Here is a 22,462-nt window from a genome sequence, read left to right as displayed (position 1 = left end):
TATCTTTCCATTTTATAAAGGAAGGACAAGACCATCAATCAGTATTTGCCTTATGCTGTAAAAGCAAGGTTCCTTGAAACTTGATTTTCTTCGATTTGGGGGAGCAAAAAAGAATTAATAAATTCTACTGAAGGAATTCAGAGAGATTCATAAATGTCAACTTGAAAGCAAGGTTTTGTTCACAAATGCTTTTTTGATCAAGCCTGTAAAAATGAGGGAGAAGTTCTAAAGAACAGATGCTAAGAAGAGCTGACTGTTTTCTGTTGGATGATTGCATGACGTTGTGGGTAGTTGGATGTTTCTGTGCTCCTGTAACAGTAGTTCAGTAACGTTACCCTAGAATATGAATTATGACTGCAAGTGTAAGTTTTCCTGTCATGGCCAATTGACTTTATGACAAACTACCTGCAGATGACTACAGCCTTGTACTTGTCTGCTAACTTCAGGTAGTGCTGAGGCAGCTAAGAATGAGACAAATGCTAAATTTAAATGCATTAACAGACGCTAAGTGACTTTGACAAGCCACAAACCATTGCAGCAAGCTCTTTTAATGGTGTACTCCTTTTACAGTCAGAATTGTTTAAGATAATTGGAAAATTGTATGCATTTGTGGCAGTTTCTCTTAGTAGAGTTATTTTTAGCGTAAGACATATTTTCACTTGTTAGTTGCCATATAATCTGTGTTGGGCAGAATGATTTGTTTTATGTTTCAGGCACTGATTCTCTACTACACAAAAGCTGTGCCTACATATAGCAGTACAACTTGTTGAAAAGTAAAATGATTTGTTAATTAATCAGTTTCTGTTTCTAAAAGAAACGAAAGAAGCTGTCTTATTTTTGTCCTCGACTGAAACTAGTGTTATCAACCAGTTGTTGGAGAATCATATGGTCACAGCTAAAATGGTTAGAGATTTATAAAGGATTTGGCAACTCTGTCATTATATTAAAGTTCTGCAGGAAGCATAAAGTCCTTAAATTAAAAATGATTTTAAAAATTTGCTTTTTTTCTAAGACAATATGTACATAAGTAGGCTTGCCCGATAAAATAATGGATGCCTGGCTAAATTTGAATTTCAGATAATCAACAATTTAGTGTTTAGTATGACTGTATCCTAAGTATTGCATGGGATATACTTATACTAAAAATTTATTCATTTATCTGAATTTCAGATTAAATCAGGTATCCTGTATTTTTAATTTGCTAAATCTGGCCACCTTATATTGACACAAAATTTTTCAAACTCAGAAGAAGTGCAGGTCAAAATAAGTTTCTCCTAATGTCCTCCAGCTCTCTACATCCCACCATTAGTGCCTTTGGAAAGCTTGTAGGAATAGTCTATGCTTTCATAAACATGCACATATTAATTTGACTTATACAAATGTTTTCCCTCCTCTTCTTTTTTACAAATGCTAACAGTGTTATACATTGCCCTGCACATTCTTTTTTCCTATAACAATATGGAAAATAAGGGATAGTGTGATTGAGTAAGTGGGGGCTTTGAATCAAACAGAGTTGGATTCAAATCTAAGATTTCTGGCTTACTAGCTCTGTGACTCTGAGTAAGACCTCAGCCTCTTCCTTTCCTCTGTTACTTATCTGGAAAATGGAGAGAATAATGTGCCAGGCAGTGGAGGATATTGTGGAGAGCAAGATGGTTGGGGCCCCAGCTCCCATGATGTAATGTATGGAAACAGCACTTGCCTAGCACTGTAGTGCTTCATAGGCACTAAATTCATTGATGCATTATTGGTATGTCCTGTAGTTCTGAGTGCTATGGCTACTGAAATAGACAGGCTCATTTATAGCTAAATAGTGATATGGCTATAAGCAGAGTATATAAACAGTAGCTAGAGGGGCTACTGTATAGAAGCTAGTATTTTCTATACTATTTGAATATTCTTATTCTCATTGTGTTGAGGGATTTAGTACTTTGACATATAATAGCCATATTTTTAAAGGTACTTTGAATATTAATATAAAGAGGCTTATTTTTTCTTGGGGATTTTTCTTAAAATCTTGAATTTCAGAAGTGATTTGTTTAAACATATATGGTCATTATATAAATGGGGAATATTACTGATCTTTCTTTGATGTACCTACCCATAGTGTCTAAAATCCTTAACTCTGACTTGTTCATACCTTTGTGTGGATTGTGGGCTATGTTAAATTGTCTGAACCAGTCCCTTTCAGACTTCATTCACTTCGGGCCCCCATTTCTTATTTTAGCTTCTCCTGTGTAGAGCAAGGTCTACACAATGTTGAACTTGGATAGAGGAAAGAGAATGGTAAGGTGAGTCTTCTTCTTATCAAGGGGCAGTATATCGTAGAAGCTAAATTAATTGACTCTGGAACCAAACTGCCTGGGTTCAGATCTTAGCTTTATCACTTACCAGTGGGGCAAGTTACTGAACGTTTCTGTTCCTCGGTTTCCACATTTGTACAGTGAGTAGATTGTGTAAGGATTAAAGGACTTAATTTGGTAACATGCTTTGAACAGTGCCCGGATCTGAATGTAATAGGTGCTGTGTGGTTGCCGTTATGCCGTTATTACCACTGCTTCTGCCCCAGCATTCGTGTCCATCTCTTTGTTCTTGTACCCACATCTTACTTCGCCTCTTTACTGCCCCTCTGATTCATCACTGCTGGCATGAATTGCCCAGAAAAACCCAGAGAACTTGGCATTCTTCTGAAATGTATTGAGCCTTCTTTATGTCTTATCCATTGGCCATGACCCACTGTTATCCTCCAGGTACCGTTCTATTTTCATACAATGTTGAGATGGGTAAAGAGGGAAGGGTGTTGGTGGGGCGGTGAAAGGGTGAGGAAGAGAATTCATGTCTGCAGTTTGATGGGAGTGGATGCCGTCTCTCTAATCTCAAAAATTCTGTGATTACAAATGAGTTTTACACTTAAAAACTGAATACTTGCCATTGGAGTATAGGGCATAGAAAGGAACATTTTTTTCGACTTCTTGTCTCTGTCCTGGTGAAATCAGAATAGTTATCTGTTTATTTGAGGGACATCAGAGTAGAGAAGACAAACTGTGAAACTAATTTTTTAATACTGAAATCCAGAGGAATGGAGCTCTCATCTGGAAACTAATGTCAATGACTTGCAGCTGAATTGAGCTTTTTTTTTTAAAAAAAAAACCTTTAATGGTGAGGGTTTCTCTGGAAAAAAAAAAGTAATTCCGCTTCCACAGACCTGACTTGTAGGTGAACTTTTGGACGCCAGTGTTTTTCTCAATTGGGAACTGCTTACTCTGTGCTTTCTCTGCAGAATCCTCATAAATCAGTGGGCCTCTAAATCCATAGGCCTATCCCCCTCCCTCGCCAAGTCATGAATACTGTTTATCTTTCTGAGTTAGTTTTTCATAGGGGAAAGAGGATAAAACTAAATTTTATTGTGTATACCAAGCACCCATGCATATAATTTTACCCTTTCAAAACTTTATGAATACCAATCACTTGTAATTAGAGATTTCCAAGTTCAGAAGAGATAGATGGGTGAGTTAACAAGGGTGTATAGCTAGTAAATGGTCAAGCTGAAATTTTAACTCAGGTCATCAGACTCCCTTGTCCATGCCCTTTCACTGCTGTCATGCCTCCTCTTGGGCGGTTGCATTAAATACACCTTTGTAGACCTGGGCTTCCTTCTGTTGGGGTATCTTTCCTTTTATTTTTTTGTCAAAAGTTAATAATTTTTTGAGAGGGGACCTAATAATATTCTATTTTATGAAGGACTATTATATTCTCCTTGTAAATAAGAATACAAAATATAACTATTTTAAAGATCTCCCTATATTTTGCCCCATGAAACTATGCAAGGCCTGGCATTGGAATGCTAATCTATTCAATACATGGGCTCAGCATTAATTCTAAATATATATTTTAGAATTAGGAGTTTTGCACTGAGCTGGAAATTGGTATATATATATTTTTAATCTCATTTATCATTACATACCCAAAGAGTAAGTGTGTTTTCTGGGAAACTAAGGTTCAGATGATAGGCCCCTTGCTCAAGGCCGCACCACTCTTGAGGTTTCAATCCAGGTTAGTGCCCTCTTTTCTTGACACCAGGGCACTTTCTAAAACAAGTGCCAGTAGTTGAGCTGTTTGACTATTTGAAATGGAGTTATTTTAAATCGTTATATTCTAAACTGGGTTAAGGAAAGTCAATAAGTAATGTTCTCAGTTATTACACAGAGCTGACTGCAGGCATTGATGGTCTGTGCATCTGCTTGTGTACGTCACAGTCTTCCTTTTTTCCCAAATGCATTCTCTCTTAAAGAGATTACAGGGGGCAACTTGTCCCTTCTCAGAGAAATCCACTGTCTCATCTTCCAGATGAAAAGTGAGGATGTCTGGTTGTGGATTCCTTTTCTGCATTGAAGAAATGACCCACTGACTTCCTAATGACTCAGGGTTTTCCGCAAGGTAAAGGATAGATGTAACTTGGAATCAGTTGGGCAAAACTGCTGGGCAGCAAAGGTTAAAGATGGGTTAGTGGTGTGGATATTGTCAGCGGAGATCTGTATCTGGTACTTTAAATAGCCTAGATGAGTATTATCAGAGAAAGATGAAATCTGTGTGGGTTGAAGGAGTTGAGAAGATTTTTTTGAGTGGGAATAAGAGAGATTATTGACAGGAGGGTATTTTGAAAACTCTAAAAATCTTTTTAACGTTGTGCTCTCTTTTATTCAGTTTTTCGTCTGTGATTTAATGTGTTATCTTGCATTGATTCACTTACTGCCCGAGTGTCACAATTCATTTCTTAATTGGTGTGTCTGAATCATCTTCCCAGTTAAGACTGAGCATTCAAAGGCAGGATCATATATTCTATTTTTTACATTTTATTTTTTTTTTTGCCTATGAAATTTCTCATGTGGAACCAAGTAAATGCCTTCCTCTATGGGTAAGGATCTGTAAGTGAATCCAAGGTTATAGTGGTCTGTGTTGAGAAGCTCTTAAGGAAATATTTTGGATACTTCTACTATCTTATTTAAAACAGATTTTATGCCTTTTACCTTATTATACAACTATTATCTGCAAATATAATTTTGAATAAATCCTAAAATGATTACTTTTTTTGCCTATAAAGAAAACTATCTTAAGTTACCTCAACAAGATTTTAATGGTCAAAGGAATCATAGTAGTATCAAGTGCTTTTTAGAGTATTTGGTTTTAGAATATAATTTTAAAGTTGTAAAACATAACCATTCCATTTTCTTTTCTCCCTAGAGTTCCTTGTAGTTGCTGTTCATAATCATTGTAGAGAAGGACACTGAACTTGGGAAAAATGTTAGAAACTATAGGTAAGACCTATTTCTTCCTGACCATTTTGATAGTAATTGAAACTCCTTCCATTGGGATCTTTGAAATATGGTGTGTTCTACATATCTGGATTCTGTCTATAGTAACTTAGTTAAAATTTTTTTTTCCACTAGCATTGTACTAGGGTAGTGTGTTTCTATATTTGGATGATTTCATATGAAGTGTTATCAAAAACACATCATTTATAAGCAAAAGTTGAGAGCATATGAAATGTTCTACCAATTATGGGTTTTAATAAAACTTAATGTAAACCCAATTCTGATTTATGAGACCAGTTCTGGTTAATGTTTGTTTCTGGATAGCACCAAAAGTTTTAACAATTTTTTTAATACTGAAAGATCATTGCCCGTGTCTTATTTTTAATTTATTCTTGGCAGGTGAAATACTACTGAGCTTTGCTTTTAAGTTGGTAAAAAAACAGTAACAAACACTTAGGTTGACAAACTCGAGTGACAATTTAAGGCAGTTTAATTTCTACATGAGATAATTTAGGTTGAAATATCCAAATTCTCTAGACTATGTGTTAATCTTTTTTTCACACTGCTCTCTTTAGTTTTAGAGAAGCTAGTTTATAGAACTAGCTTCAGGTATATCAGGTATGGTACACCCAGTCCCTCATCGTCCCTCGTCTGGCACTGCAGTCCTCACCTTTTCCAGGGAGCTCTTTGGGTGTGATTATTGGAAGGTATCTGGATTTCACTTTGGTGCCTTGATGATCACGGCTGGTGGTCTGACACCTGCAGGTTTTGAGGGAAGGGTGGGGAGAGTGGGTGGCAGGAAAGGAGAAGGAGCTGTTTTTGTGATCATGGGGATCATTACTTTGATTCTTGTTCCTGGTGCTATGCCCGTAGTAAGAATGCATGGGTGTACATTTTCTGCATCACCTATTTTATACTAAAGTCACAAATCATAAAGACTACCAGTCCACATAGGAAAGTTCCTCGTAAGAAAGTGGACAGCAAAGGGGAAATACAGAATTATATAAACCATTACCTTATAATCTTCATTCTGTAAGTTATTACTGAGTTGTATACTTTTCAAGAATTGACATGGGAATTAATGCTAGATTTGTATTCTGAGATACCATGGGAAATATGACCCCGAATAAAATTCTCATGCATATCTTTACTATTATTTGCTTTTAAATTCTGCATACAGTTAAGTCCCCTACATACGGACGAGTTCCGTTATGAGAGCAGGTTCGTAAATCCAATTTGTTTGTAAGTCCAACAAAGTTAGCCTAGGTACCCAACTAACACAATCGGCTATATAGTACTGTACTGTAATAGGTTTATAATACGTAAAAAACAAGCAAACACAGAAAATAAAACATTTTTAATCTTACATTATAGTACCTTGAAAAGGACAGTAGTACAGTACAACAGCTGGCATACAAGGGCTGGCATCGAGTGAACAGGCAAGAAGAGTCACTGACTGGAGGAGGGAGAGGAGGTGGGAGATGGTAGAGCTGAAGGATCGTCAGCAATAGGAGATGGAGGGCAAGCTGCAATTTCACTCACGCCTGACGTCGATGGCACAGGTTCTGGTTCCTTGCTGGAACCAGATGCACGTTCGCATCTTTGAAAGTTCGCAACTTGAAGGTTAATGTGTAGGGGACTTACTAAATGAGTAAATATTGTTTCTTTAAATTTGTGTTTGTGAACTCCTGGTCGACATTGATTCATGTTTTAATTTCCCCATTCCTGCATATTTCTACATTTGGTGCTATCGAAAATGACTCTGGTGATAATTCTCACTCTTTTCGATTACTGTGATGTGGCAAATGCATTTTAATAGAGACACTTGTTACCATCATGAATCTGTTAGGACATATATCTGAGCAGTCTCCATTTTTTTTAAAAACTAATGTGGCTTCACTTACAAGTAAGGGAGAGAAAGAGAGCGAGAGTAGGGTTTGGGGAGATATTTTTAACTATTATATGTGGTAGAAACTATCTGGTAGAAGCATGCTTGCAAGATGCTAGGATTATTAAGGATATGCTAATTCAAGATGTTTACTTTGGCAAATAAATATCTTACTTCGGGGGTAAGACATTTAAAATACTAAAAAATTGTGTTTTTGAAGGGATATGCATTATTGTGATGTATTTTCAAGTAAATTCACAAATATACAATGCTTTGCCCCTTAATATATGAAATTGTCATATTTTGGATGTTATAACTCATCAGTAACATTATTCACCTCCACTTATTAGTTATACTTCTAATTTTTCTTACATATAAGTTTTTTTAAAAAGTAGAAATGTCAGCATTTACAAGATGACAGAGTGGTTTTCATTAGAGATGAAATAGCTGGTATTGGAACTCAAATATGCTTCATCTGAATTAGTTTCTGTACTTTACAATTAGTTGCATGTAGCATACACTATAACCAGTTCCCTGCTGTCAAACTTTCTTACTAGAGATTTCAAGGTTTTAAGAATATATTCATAGTGACATGTTTTAGACCCTTCTTTTTTTTCTGAGTCTATTTTGAGCTCTGGAAAGGAATAGCTTTAGGATTTCTATAAGCATGGTTTGATGCCTGTCTTTCGAATCCTGTTACTGTCTAATGCTGCTCTTTGGTTTAGACAAAAATCGGGCCCTGCAGGCGGCAGAGCGCTTGCAGGCCAAGCTGCGCGAGCGCGGGGATGTAGCAAATGAAGACAAACTGAACCTTCTCAAGTCAGTGTTGCAGAGCCCACTCTTCAGCCAGATTCTGAACCTTCAGACTTCTGTACAGCAGCTGAAAGACCAGGTAAGACATGGTGCACTCACAGGAGGCCTTTGTGGTGTTGCGTAGAGCTTGTGAAAGTCTCGTGTTTTTCTGAAAGGCTGATTTTTGTATGTGTTAATGAATAGTTAATGAAGTCATTTAAGCCAGCGGCCCCCAACCTTTTTGGCACCAGGGACTGGTTTCGTGGAAGATAATTTTTCCACGGACGCGGGGGTTGGTGGGGGGACAGTTCAGGCGGTAATGCGAGCGTGGGGAGCGATGGGGAGCGGCACGTGAAGCTTCGCTCGCTCACCCGCCGCTCACCTCCTGCCGTGCGGCCCGGTTCCTAACGGGCCGTGGGCCGGTACCAGTCCGTGGCCTGGGGATTGAGGACTCCTGATTTAAACCTCCAAATGAGACATTCAGATTAACTGTAGCTTCCCCCCACCCCCAGTTATTTTTGTGACGGTTGTTGCAGTGTATTGTAGATGATATGACATTGTGTTGAAGGCTGTGTGGATACGGAAGAATGAGTTCCTACAGGAGAAGGGGATGATGAAAATATGTTTAGGGTGGATGACTGTAGCTTGGTTTCCATCATCACTAGGACTCATGGTTCATGTGATTTTGCTCATTCAGATTCAGACATTCAGTAAACTTACATGATTTCAGATGAGCCTGGATTTGCATGTGTAATCATGTATGTGAGGAAGGGAAATCACCTCTATTTTGACAGTAAAAGGAGTAATTACATTGTCATCAGTTAGAGGAATTGCAATTCTCACTTCTGAAAAGTGTAAGTAGCAATTGCTCCCGTGACAGCATCAGATGGTGATAAACATTAGGACTTCTAAATGTTAACACAGTGTTTTATTTCTGTAAAAATTATGAACATTAAAAAGTCCTAGCATTTATATTAAAATTGAAACATATCACAATGACAGAATGAAAACTGGAGTCAGATGGTCTTTGAACTTACTTAATCACCATTTCTCAGGTTTTTAAAAGATATTTTTTAAATGGTTGCTATCCTCACAAGGTTTGAAGTCAGTCTAATTATGTCTTTAGTCCAAGTTAATTCTCATTCTGATGTTTCTAGCATTAATCTGATGTTTATGGGTGACTTGCTAGCAAATATTCTGCCTTAAAAGTTTAAAATGAAACCTGTAGACTAGTTTCATAATTCAGTGAAAGAACAGCTCCAATTAACAAAAAAACCCAAAATATGCCAAATGCAAAAAGAACAAATAGTAGCAATAGAGAAGGAATTTGTTTAATGTCATATAACTTCTTAATCTAGATATTTTAGTAGCCCCCCAAAATTAAGTAAGTAGATCAAGAAGAATCTCTAAAAATATTTTTCTCAAGTGAATTTCTACCTAATGATTTTAAAAGTTATGGCCATGAATTAAGAAACAGAGATAGTTTCATTGTATGTAGTTGTGTTTGTTTCCTTTGTAAATTATTGAAAAGATTGGTTGTAGGTACTCATTTTCAGAATGGATTGGCACACTTTTGGAGAAACCAATATCATGAATATTAGTGTAATTATGGTGTGGAAAATTATCTGGTCTTTAGAGAGTGTGACGATGTCTCCCCTTAGTGTATTATGTGAAAATATGATTAGAATGAGATGAAAAGTTGCAAGAAAAAGTACTAGTAAGTGTGTTAGGGAATACCATTAGTCCAGTGAGGCAACTGTCGAAATTTCCCTGCTAGCCAGCCTTGTGTAAGGGGAATAGCTTTCATACTTACCATGTCTGCTGAAAGGAGGAGAGAAATGGGCCTACTTGTTGTTGAGCTTGTTTTGTCATTTCTAAATGGAAGTAAAATATGGGCTCTAAAACTGTTTGGGTCCCACGTGATTCAGCTGAAATTTCTTTGGAAATTATTGAGCATGATATTATTGAGCCTCATAGTCTAGGACTATGGACAGTGTCATCTCATTGTATTAAATGTTAGAAGCTAGTATACAGTTGACCCTTGAACACCATGGGTTAGAACTGCACATAGATGTACTTTCTTTTCCTTATGACGTTTCTTAATAGCATTTTCTTTTCTCTAGTTTACTTTATTGTAAGAATGCAGTATATAATACATAGAACATACAAAATATGTGTTAAGTGACTGTTTATGTTATGGGTAAGACTTCCGGTTAACAGTATGCTCCTAGTAGTTGAGTTTTGGGGGATTCAGAGTTATACGTGGATTTTCGACTGTGTGTGGGGTGGTGCCGTGCCCCTACCCTCTGTGTTGTTCAAGGGTCAACTGTATTTCAAGGCTACGTAAGCTGTGATGTTTGTGAATTCTGTAGGCGTGTCTTACATGACTTTGGACTTTTTGGCTCATTGGTCACCCCTTCAAATACTGAAAGGGACCAAGGAAACCATCTGTTCTTCCCCCTGCTTATTACAGCAGAGTGGTTTAGAAGAGTAGAGCCAGAGCTACAACTCACGCTCCTTGGCTGCCAAGGGCACAGCCCTTTCCCTTATTTGACCCTGCAGCTTATCTCACATCTCCCCCTGCCCCCAAGGGTAAAAATGCCCTAGATGCCATGACTTTATGTCGGTTGAAACTATTGATAATTTCCCACATTTTTTGTGACTCTTCACTTTACTCTCCGTTCTTTACCAATTCAGTTTCATTTGTTAACCGATTTTTTTCCTTGCGTGACTAGAGAAAATTTTCAAAAACTTAAAATAATATTTTCTGTTTTAAAGTTTAAACATTAAATATCCTAGATGTTATCATGTTAGATTTAAATTTTCTATATAGTTTACCAACTGCTAATTTATTGATATTTATAATTTAATATTTAAGTAATGCATCTGAGTGACATTTGTTTTGTGTTTTTAATCCGGTAGCTACACAAATCTGATGCCTGTCTAGCTTTTATTTATTATCTTATACCTAAATTATGTTTTCAAATGTATAATTTTATATGCACAATAGGAGCAAGTTACTGTTTCCATCTTTTTTATTATTACTGGAAATGTTGACCCCTTTGATTTTCCTCTGCCGTCATTCTGTCTTTTAAAAAGCAAAGGGAGGGAATAATTGAAAAGCCCAAGGTATATGCACCATATTGGGAACATGATCATATTGTTGCATTAATGACAGATGCCGACGTGCCATGTTGAATTAAGCCTACTATTTTTTTCCCTTCAGATCCTTCCCATTACTTCTATTCAATAATGTTTAATTTTTCCAATTTGCTTCTTCCGTATTAAGACTGCCCTTAGAAATCAAACTGTTTCCCTTTGGCAAATTAAACACTTGACAGGTGTGTAACTGAGAGGGCAAAAAAGCCATGCCCTGAAGGGATGTGCTATTTAAATATTGTCAAAAATATTAACAGGTCTGAGAGTATAATTGATGCCTCTGTTTAACTCTGCCACATTGTGTATTGTTCTAACGCCAGCTAAAAGGATGTGTGCTATTAAACCTGAATAGTCTCTAATAGCTCCAGTTCATTTCCTATTGCATGATTCTTGTTTAAGTGAAGAGGGAAAAAAAAAAAGGGAACTGTGACTTTGTGTCAATGATCTGTCAAATGCAAATTCTCAAGTAGTGTCCTCACTGTCACCTAGTCATCAGGGCTAATAACTGCAGGGCTTAATGCATATTCATGACAAAAATCCAGCTATTGTGGAGGAAATAAACACGTTAGCAGTTTAATAATAGAAACTTGTCAGCCACGAGGATATTGGATTGGAATATTTATTCCGTGATGTTTCTCTATTCCAATATAGGTGGATGCTGCTTTCCTGATTAATTAATTGCCTTGCTTCCTGAATTAACTATGGGCGCTAAGTTAAATGTCTTTTTACCCTGTGTTTTTTGTAGGAGAACTATGAATTAAAATGATTAATTTCATTAGAAAGTTAGGACTAATATTTAAAAATTGTCATTGCTAAGATTTAAAAAAAAAATTGTGGCTACAGAGACCAAGTCCAACATTGAAGAAATGATGTGGATATGCAGGCTACAAAAGCTGCTGATACGGAAGACTAGCCTTGGGGCACAGAATATTCTGGAGGTTTCTCCTTGTCAGTGATTTCCAGCCTTTTTGGAGTATGACACTTGTTATTTTTTTGTTGTTCTTGTTTGATATTTCCAGGTTCCTGGTTCATTAACCTTTCTCCCAGGAAAGTGTTGGCTTACATATATATCATCTAGATGCATAACGTATTTACACACAAAATTAAACCAGGTTTTTCCAAGTTTTTCTTTGGAAATTTTATGACATCTCTTGAAATAATTGGAGAGATGCTGACTTAACATAGAATCAGTGTTGGAAATTACTGTTCAATGTAGATCAGAGCAATTCAGTCCATCTTTTTCATTTTTATTCTTGGAAGATACGTTCTTCATGGTATAAAATTGTGGTTTTATATTTCTGTGTTCCTAAGTTTTATCTGTTCACATTCCAAAAAGAATTTGGAACAACTCCTGAAGGCAAAGCATCCTGACTAATAGCTGATTCAAAGGTAAATCTAAATAAAGATCAAATAAAAATATTAGAGAACTAGATATACCAAGAATCTTGGGTTGCTAAAATTTAGTATAGAATTTAATTCCCATTTCCCAGGACAAAGGCAAAAAAGAACCAGATAATTATGTATTGCTCAACGTGAGTCATCATTCTATGAACCAGATTTCCCCTCAGCAATGGGAACATTATGGGAGCTCATGGTTATTTTATAGAAAGCTCATAATCATTTATTAATAAACCTTGTTGAACACCTAAAATAATCAAAAACACAATGAATAAGTAAGGTGGAGGTTCTCACCATCTAGATGGAAAGGTAGAACATGTATATATAGTCTTATGTAATTAAATAGAAAAACAAGAATGTGAGTGGTATAAGAGGAAGAAAGAGGAAGAAATTACTAACTTTGATTAGAGGAAAACTTCACACTGGAAGTAACATGTAAAATAGGTCTTGAAAAATGAGTAGCCGTTTTCTGCAGAGACGGAGGAAGTTATTTCAGGTAGTGGGAACAGTGTTTACAAGAGTATAGCGCAGTTCTCAAATGGGGGGGATTTTACATTCTCCCTCTCCAGGGGACATTGGACAATATCTGGAGACACTTGATTGTCGCAACATGTGGGTTGTGGGGGCCATTGCTACTGGTGTGTAATGGCTAGAGTCCAGGGATGCTGCTAAACATCCCCAGTGTAAAGGATAGCCAGCCCCTCAAAACAAAGAAGTGTGCGGTGTAGGGTGTGTTCAGTGCTGAGGTTGAGAAACCCTGGTACAGAGTCACGTACATACCTGTATTATCAGAGCAATAGAATACGTGAGGCTGTTGGTAAGAGAGGAAACTTTGGAGCCAGATTATAAAGGATTTATTAAGGTAAGATTTTTTTTTTGTTGTTTTTTGAGTTTTTTGTTTGTTTGTTTGTTTGGTTTTTATCATCATTGCTCTTTTGCATTCAACTTTCTATATCAGATTTTATTGTGTCAAGTTGAAGTTGTATCAACTTTATCTTTTAACCACACTATTAAATACAGTCTTTTAACTATCATTTTATTTATGTGTTTTTATTTCTCCACATTTTAAAGGTTGTAGTAAAAACACACAACATAAAACAAAGGTAAAGGTTTTAATGACATTTTTGACGGATAAGAGCCTCAATTATAATTGTAAAATACATGACTTGTACTTCAAAGGACTATTTCTTTCATCTTGCTAAGAATGAAATACACTAAGAATACACACTAATTTAGCGACAGCTTTTCTGCACAAGAGTACATGAAGTAATATACCCCATGTATTTTTTTTTCTCATACTGTCTTAAAACAGGAGCGTACTTTATAGAACCTAAAGAAACAGGTAGTCAGTGTGTACTTCAGAGGGTTACTTTCAAATATCTGACGTAAGCAGAGGGTATTGGATGCAACACCACCATCCTGAGGCCTGCCCAAAGAGCCACTCTTCTGTATTTGTAGGACTGATAAATCAAGTTCATGGCCAAAGTGTTGAGGTATGCTGCTTTTAAGCAGTAACATCCGCACCTCTGGCACTTTCTTACATTTATGTTTTTTAGATTGTTGGAAAGTTGAGAATTTTGATAACTGAGTATTTGGTTGCTCTGTTTTGACTTTGGTCATCAGAAAGATGCTGTTTTGTGTAATTCATGTCTCAAAGAGCAGAGATGCCTGTATTTCCTCACCTTCATTTTATTACTTATGTAAAAGATGAAAACATAACCCTTCTGTCGATGGTTTCTAATTTGAGACTGAAATGAAGATAATTCACCTGTAGGCTTGCTGTCAGGAAAGGGGAAATGGCTACTCTCTCCCAAGAATGCCTGGGTTAAATTATGACTGGGTATGGGGGAAGAGGAACGGAGAGAAAGAAGATACGCCTCAACCCCATTAACAGGAAGTATCGAGAAATCGATTGGAATTCTTCCCAGTTGATGTTGCCTGTGAAAGTGAAAAAACTATTTTTCTTACCCCTGAAATGGTTTTGCTTTTATGAGAGAGCATTGCAGCCGCCTCAACAGGAAAGTGTCTGTTTCTTGAGACTTCAATGTACGTTATCTAGGAGAAGTTACGAGAGGAGGAGTTGAGTCTCATGTTTTTACATTTACCATAAAGTTTATTTACTGTAGGAATTTCAAATACTTTATTTTTGGTACAATAACAGCTTTTAAATGTTTGTTCCTTTAACTAAAAGTTTGTAAATATAGAGTCTTTGAAGGGACTAAAATTCTTGTTTTATCCTGGGCAAGAAGGCAGTGTTCAAGCTTTTTATACAGTGCTGGATTAAAATGCAACACCATCTTGCTATTGGGTATGCATGTGTGTCTAAAACAGCAAATGGTGCTAATTGTATGGTGTTTTTGTGACAAAGTTAAATGGTCTTTGGAGAAGAGGGAAAAAATGTGAAATTTACTGGGTATAATGTAAATCAGTTTTATAACCCAAGAATTTAGAACAATAGAGGTTGATTTGCATTTGAAATATAGCAACAGCAACAACAAGAACAATTACTTTTAGGAAGCCATTGTGTGCTATGGACTTTGTCTCATTTAACCAGTCCATTAGCATTTTGAGATGGGTTTTATCCCCATTTTGTCCAGTGAGGAAATTGGGGTTTAGAGAGGTTATATAACTTAATCTGGACCACACAATTATTCATTGGTAGATTTAGGGGAAGAATCCAGGTCTGTCTGACCCTGAAGCCAATGCTTTTTTTTAACTTCTAATTTACACTGTTTCTAAATCCTTAGTTCTGTAATTTAAAGGAGCAAATAAGTTGAAAAAACAGTTAATAGCATTTCTAAAGAGAAATAAATTTAAACTAAATCTTTTGTAAATTCAAATTCATTAAGATTTGCCATTTCCCTCAAATTTTCCCCCCAGATTTTAATCAGAGGGCCTTTTCAATATAAATCAGAAGTTTCATTCTGCTTTTGTTTATAATTATGCTAGGTTTTAAAGTAAATGAACTGGGTAAAGGTAATAGTGGAATGGAGAGACAGCATGGCAAAGTAACATCAGTCTTCATATGCCCATTTCCATATATTTATACTTGTCTAGAAGGTTTTATTTTTATTTTTCTCTAAGCAGACTGTGAACAGTGAATCAGTTTTATCTTCTGGAAATGTGGGACATAGAAAAAACACTGCAAACATTCTAACATGTCATTTATCTAGATATTCAATTTCTAAAATTTGTGGTGGCATTTGAAAAAGATAAAGTTACTTAATTTTGATACCTTTACCCCTTTGATGTAGAAAATTTCAGCGTACTTTGATAAGAATATTATTTTGGTCAAGTTACATTCTGTAAATTTTTTTCCCTTGGAAATTTTGTTAAGAAAGCACAGAAGTGTTGAGATTTAAATAAAGGAAAGACATTCTGCAAATACACATCAACACACATGCCTAGACTAGTGGTGTATATGCTGTGCGCCACTCGCCATTTGTTCTTAACAAGCGTAAACAGGAGTTGTAGAATTCATTTGTTTGGAGGTTTGTTTGGAGTCCATTTACTACTGTTGGGATAAAATCCATGCCATGTTCATCTTTGAGTACCTTGTCCCTAACACGACACTTTGCTCAAACTCAATAAATGATTGCTTAATTAATGAGTATGTGAATGTTGTTGAATATTTAGAACTTTTGTGCATTAATAACTTAACTTTCCTTGCTAGAGAACAAGTTTTTAACATAAATAAACTAGCCAAATAACTGAAGTTACTTTGAAGACACCTCATTTTTCTCGTAGGAACCATATTGAAAAAGATGTGTCACTCATCATTCATCATCATCATAGCAGTTAACATGTATGGAATTCCTGCTGTGTGCCAGGAGCTATTCCACGTAGAGTTACCTGTTTCATCATTATAACAATACTGTAAAGCACAGGATAGTATTTTCCTCATATTGCAGCTGGGGAAACGGAGGCACAGAGAGGTTAAGTGGGGGAGTTAGTATTTGAATGCAGGCAGGCTGACTCCAGAGCCCAGGTCTTAATCACAGAGCTCTGTTGTCTTTTGTTTCACTGTCCTAAACAGTATAATGAACATAATTTAAGGATTTCCTGGTGATCTAGAGGCCTTCGTTTTGATTATCTGATCTCAGGTGCTGGCAGTATTGTAGTGTTGTTTTGTTTGGAGACAGGCACAGTCCAGATTTGTATTCTGGCACTGATGTTTATAAGTGAATGATCTTAAGCCAGAGTTGATTTCTTAAAACGAAAAAATACATATTTATCTTGACTGAGCCCCTTTTTTTTCCTCCTTTAGTTGTAAAATGGGAACTAAATAACATGGATTTTAAAACTCTAAGGCGTAAGCCCAGTGCTTACCAAGCACTCAATAAATAGCAGTTCTCTGCTTATTGCTTCCTCCTCCTATTGAGATTTTATGTTCTAAGGCAGCAACTCTCAGTTTGGCCTCATGACCCCATTACATTCTTAAAAATTACTAAGCACCTCAAAGAGCTTTTGTTTTTGTGGTTTTATCCACCAGTATTTATCAGGTTAGAAATTAAAATTGAGAACTATTGTTAATATTTACTTATTACATTAAAAACAGTAATAAACCGATTACCTTTAAAAATTAGTGGGAAGAGTGGCATTGTTTTATATTTTTGCACATCTGTTTAACGTGGCTCAGGAGAAGACAGTAGATTCTCATGTCTGCTTCTGCCTTTGATCTGTTTGAATTTGTTGTTTTAGTTGAAGAATGTGAGAAAATCTGGCCTCATGCAAGTATCAGTATGTAGCTGGAAAAGGGGAGGGGTATATGTAGCCTTTTCAGATGGTTGTGGATATCCTCGTTCCATAGGACACCAAAACTCTTGGTAGTTTCTTAAAGGTTAGTTACAACGTGGAACCTGAAACCAAAACAGTGAACATTTTGTACTCTTATTACAGTAAAATCTGTCTTGTGCTTTGAATTTTTACTTTTATTATCCATGCATAATTTTATGTTGGTCATCTGGAAAATTTGAAAAATAGAAAAATTACATTTCGCATTTCACTATATAGTATCAGAAAGTTACACGTGCTAATATTGATTCTGATCTTATCAATGGAGTCTTTAAATTATGGAAAAGTGTCAAGCTCAGGATGGCAGATGCAAATTTTTCAAAATTCTCATTTTTACTTGAAAGCTCAAATTTTACTACTGGCAACAATTACTGTCAGTTGTTTTCCTTGAAGTGACAGGCATACTTTGTTTATTTTTGAGAAATTGTCTGCCATATACCCAAGTCTGTATAATCATTTTTGGTTTTAAGTCATTTTTTTCAAGTAATATGGTGCCCATGAAAAAAATAGCATAGTTGAGTTTGCAACTCAAACAATAGTGCTTCTCTTCTGACAATTGTATTTTTTTGTATAGCAGAAGTACTTTATACTTACTTACCATTTTTAACAGAGTATTAAAAGGATGTGCATGCAAGAGTCAATATCGAATAAAATTAATAATTTTTACTACTTCATCAAGAACGTTTTTATTTGATTCAAAGGTGGGGAAATAGACTTGTTCTTGCTGAGAGGAGCTGAAAATAATTTGTTACCTTTTTTTCACAGTCTACCACAGACAACTCTTTAATTACCATCCCATCACCTAGAGCCCAATGTCTGGGACATTTCAGGTGCTGAATAAGTATTTGAATGAACTAAAGATAGGTCGCATAGAAAATGTAAAATTATGCTTGTTTCATCTGAACCCCCCACCCCGCCCTTATAACTTGCTGTTGCATTTTGTATCTTGTTTAGCTCAGGAACTGTGAGCTACTTTATGTCCAAAATAGTCTGGTCACATTAAGCTAATATGCTTTGAACATGCAACTCAATTTCTTTAGTTAGCTTTAAAAATAAGGATCATTAAATCAGAGTGCCACCATCAATTACTGTGCAAGGGGGTTTGCCTGTTCAATAATGCATCAGAGTTGTGCTCTACTCAGTATTTCACTGAATGATTTATGGAAAAAGAGACTTCTCTTGGTTCCAAACTTGAAATGGAGCTCTATTATGTATAAGATTTTTTTCCTGTTATTGCTACCATTTTAGGTGCTGTATTTCATTGAATACGCTCAGCATCCTATCCCTCTTTGCATTTCATATTTGGGATCAGTTCCAGAGAGTGTTTTACAGCATTTTTGTAAATTCACAAGAAAATAAGCACTTTTCTTGCTCTACAAGAAGAAAAGACAAGGTGCAGATTAAAAAAAAAACAAAAAACAAAAAAAAACAGTCTGCATTTCTACGAGGTGCACCTGTTATGGCAGATTCCCCAGAGAGTGCCTTGCTTCTTATGTTTCATTATGTTGAGGGAGTAACAAACAAACAAAAAGTTGGGAAAGTGAACTAGCAATATGTGTTTATAAATTTGTTTAAAATCTACCAAAACTAGGGTTGCAAAAGCAGTGGTCATTTTTCTTGCTTAATTCAAGATAATACATATTTTAGCTTTTAAGTGATAGAAATACAGTATTCATCAAACGTACATAAGCATTTGGGTCGTTTTATTCTCATTGCTGTACTCTGAATTCAGAATAAGTCAAAATAACAGGGCCACAAATTAGGTTTGGATAATCTATACAGAAATGCTTTGGGAAATTCAGTTTGATCCTAAGCAGTCATTTTTGTAGACAATAATACAAGTACTTCTGGAAAGAGTGATGTTAGCCATGAAAATAGAGCTAATAATGTTAACTTCCTTTTCAGTTAACAACACAGAAGGGATAGATAAAACCTAAGAAGTTAATCTTTCAGTATTTTGTAGCAATTTTTGTTAAGTGAATCTACGAATTTGAAAAGTTTTCTATTGGATTAAGCTTAAGTGCATAAACCACATGTATACGATCAAAATATTAAGATGTTGATCTTGTTGAGTATATTTGGAATTACATTAATTTTAAAGAATAGGTATTATTATTGAAAAAAGATGAAAAACAATTTATAATTTAAAAAATCTTACAATTATATCAGCCTTGTACCAGGGTGGGTCAAACTACTTTAGTGTAAAAGTATAAGACAGCATAATGATTATTTTTTTCTTCTAATTTGGTGTGCAATTAAATGATACAAGTTTTAAAAATTTATAATCTTTAAGGAAGAAAGATCTAGATGCGCTACAGAGGTCAAAACACATTTGCTGAGGATTAATCTTGACTTGAGCACTTGTTAAAAGATTTATTCTGGCAATGGGAATTAGCCAGTTGAATCCATATCAAGCCTGTGGAGGGTAATCTATCACAGTAATAGACTAAGCTTCATCTTCAGACATCCATTTCTTTATTTTCCTTCACTTCAGGTGAATGCTTGGTAATTGAACTTTAAATTCAGTTTCTGTCAGAGAAGATATAGCTTGATACATAGAGACTATTCCTACTACCTCTTTCTTTAAGAGAAGTGTATGTTTATATCATTCATTGGAGTACCCCAGGTTCTCTGCTCTGAGTGTATCACTTACTTTGTAAACTTTAAAAAATATTGAGAAAAACATACAATCAAGGGAAGATTATATGGCTCAAGGATTTTTTACATATTGAATGTACACATAACCTTCCCCATAAATCAAGGTATAGAAAGTTACCGGCACTCCATAATAATCTCTGTGTCCCCTCAGTCAGTCCTAAATACCCCAAAGGAATCACTATTTTTTCCAGCCTATTTGAGTTATAGTTGACATATAATATTGTGTAAGTTTAAGATGTACAACGTGATATTTGAAATATTTGCTACCCGTATTTACCACAGTAAGGCTAGTTAACACATCTGTCCCCTCACGTAATTAACCCTTTATGTGTGTGTTAGGTGAAGACTTTTTAAAATCTATTCTCTTAGCAGCTTTCAAGTATATAATACAATATTGTTAACTATCGTCACCATGCTGTACGTTAGATACCTGGAATTTTTTCATCTTATAACTGGAAGTTTGTATCCTTTAACCAGCATCTCCCCATTTCTCCCAACCCCTGGCAACCACCAATCTACTCTTTGTTTCTATGCGTTTGGCTTTTTTAGATGCCACATATAAGTCAGATCATACACTATTTTGACTTTCATCCCATAGATAAGTATTTGAATTTTATATAATGCAATCTGAGTATATATGCTTTTGTACCTGGCTTCTTTGTCTTCGCTTTGTGTCTGTGAGATTCTTTTTTGTTGTTGTATGTAGCTGTTGTTCTTTTCATTTTTCGTTGCATGAATGTACTAGAATATATTTTTCCTTTCTTTTGTTGACTATAGTTTTGTGGTTTTTCCCCAGTTTTTGGCTGTATTATAAATAAAATTGCCATGAATGTTCTAACGTGTCTTTTGATGTTCACAAGTGTGCATTTCTCTTGGATATTTACTTACGAGTGAGATTTCTGGGTCTTAAGGTATATATTCAGCATTTGTAGATTCTGCCCAACTGTTTCCCAAAGCAGTTGTAGGTCTGTGCTCTCACTATAATGTATGAAAATTCTCGTTGTCCGTATCATTGCTTATACTTGGTACCACTAACTTTAATTTTCTTTCCCCCTCCCCCCCCCCCCCATTTTAGCCACTCTAGCGGTACTTGTAGTATCACATTATTGTTTTAATTTGCATTTTCCTGACGACTGATGATGTTGAGTACCTTCTCATATGCTTGTTGGTTATTTGAATATCCTCCTTGGTGGAGTTTCTGTTTAAGTTTTTTGCCCACTTTTCTGTTGTTTTGTCAGTCCTTTTCTCATTGACTGACAAGGGTTTTTTATATATTCTGAATACAGTGTTTTTGTTGGACATATGTATTACAGCTGTCTTTTTCTGCTTTGTGTTTTGCTTTTTGACTCCCATAATTGTATCTTTTGATGACCAGAAAATTTTAAAAATTTATAATAAAGTCCAATTTCTGAAACATTCCTGGCGGTTTATCTATTTTGTTAATCCTTTTTCTTCTAAAAGTCCAACTTTTGGCTTTCTTGAATTTCTTTATTGTATTTTGAAAAAATTTTCCTCAATTCTGGTCTAACCTATGTTATTTTCTTCCTTTTTTCGGGTTTGGTATACTGTTTTATTTTAGCTTTTTGATACAGATGCTCGGCTCATTGATTTTTAATCTTTCATCTTTTTCTAATATATCCATTTAAGTCTATGAATTTCTTTCTAAGCATGGCTTTCGCTGCATCCCACAATTTTGGTATGTTGTATCTTCATCATCATTTAATTCAAAATGTTTAATTTTTAATATAATTGCTTTGACCCATGCTTTATTTGGAAATGTGTTGCTTAATTGGCTAACATATTTTAGCTTTCTTGTTACCTTTCTGTTATTGATTTCGAGCTTAATTTACTGTAATCAGAGGTCATCTATTCTTTGGGGTTTGTTGACACTGGCTTTTTGAACTACCTATAGTCTATTTAGATAAATATTTCCTTTGTATTTGGAAAGAATTCAGCATTCGGCAGTTGTTGAGTGTAATGTTCTATATTTGTCAATTAGGTCAACTTTATTTAGAATGTTGTTCAGATCTTCTATATCCTTATTGATTTTTTTTCATTCTGTCAAGTTACTGAGAGAGATTTGTTATAAACTCTGATTATGATTGTGGATTTGCCTATTTCTTATTTGGATTCTGAGTCCTTTTACCCTACCTGGTTTTTTTTTTTTTCTTTTTTTAAAGATTTATTATTTATTTATTTATTTGTTTGGCTGCATTGGGTCTTAGTTGCGGCACACGGGCTCTTCGTTGTGGTGTGCGGGCCTCCCTCTAGTTGTGTCGCACAGGCTTCTGTCTAGGTGTGGCGTGTGGGTTTTTCTCTTCTCTAGTTGTGGCATGCAGGCTTAGTTGCCCCGCATCATGTGGGATCTTAGTTCCCTGAGCAGGTATCAAACCCACATCCCCTGCATTGTCAGGTGCATTCTTTACCCCTGGACCACCAGGGAAGTCCCTGCCCTACCTGT

The 22,462-nt window shown here is 35.7% G+C and overlaps 1 protein-coding gene across 7 annotated transcripts in view; it reads left to right on the top strand.

Moving 5' to 3' along the window:
* The window catches only part of MPDZ (multiple PDZ domain crumbs cell polarity complex component), a 172,666-nt gene that overhangs the window by 28,181 nt on the left and 122,023 nt on the right, over positions 1 to 22,462 (top strand). For all 7 annotated transcript variants that reach the window (XM_068553691.1, XM_068553686.1, XM_068553692.1 and 4 more), the window contains exons 2-3: positions 5,242 to 5,315; positions 7,926 to 8,092. In XM_068553691.1, coding sequence (XP_068409792.1) covers positions 5,300 to 5,315; positions 7,926 to 8,092 — 183 coding nt within the window. In that variant the 5' untranslated portion in view covers positions 5,242 to 5,299. The remainder of the gene's footprint in view (positions 1 to 5,241; positions 5,316 to 7,925; positions 8,093 to 22,462) is intronic.

The sequence above is a fragment of the Eschrichtius robustus genome, chromosome 10, assembly GCF_028021215.1.
Source record: "Eschrichtius robustus isolate mEscRob2 chromosome 10, mEscRob2.pri, whole genome shotgun sequence".
Classification (NCBI taxonomy): Eukaryota; Metazoa; Chordata; class Mammalia; order Artiodactyla; family Eschrichtiidae; genus Eschrichtius; species Eschrichtius robustus.
Note: the sequence above shows the minus strand (reverse complement) of the source record. Positions and strands in the feature narration are given on the sequence as shown.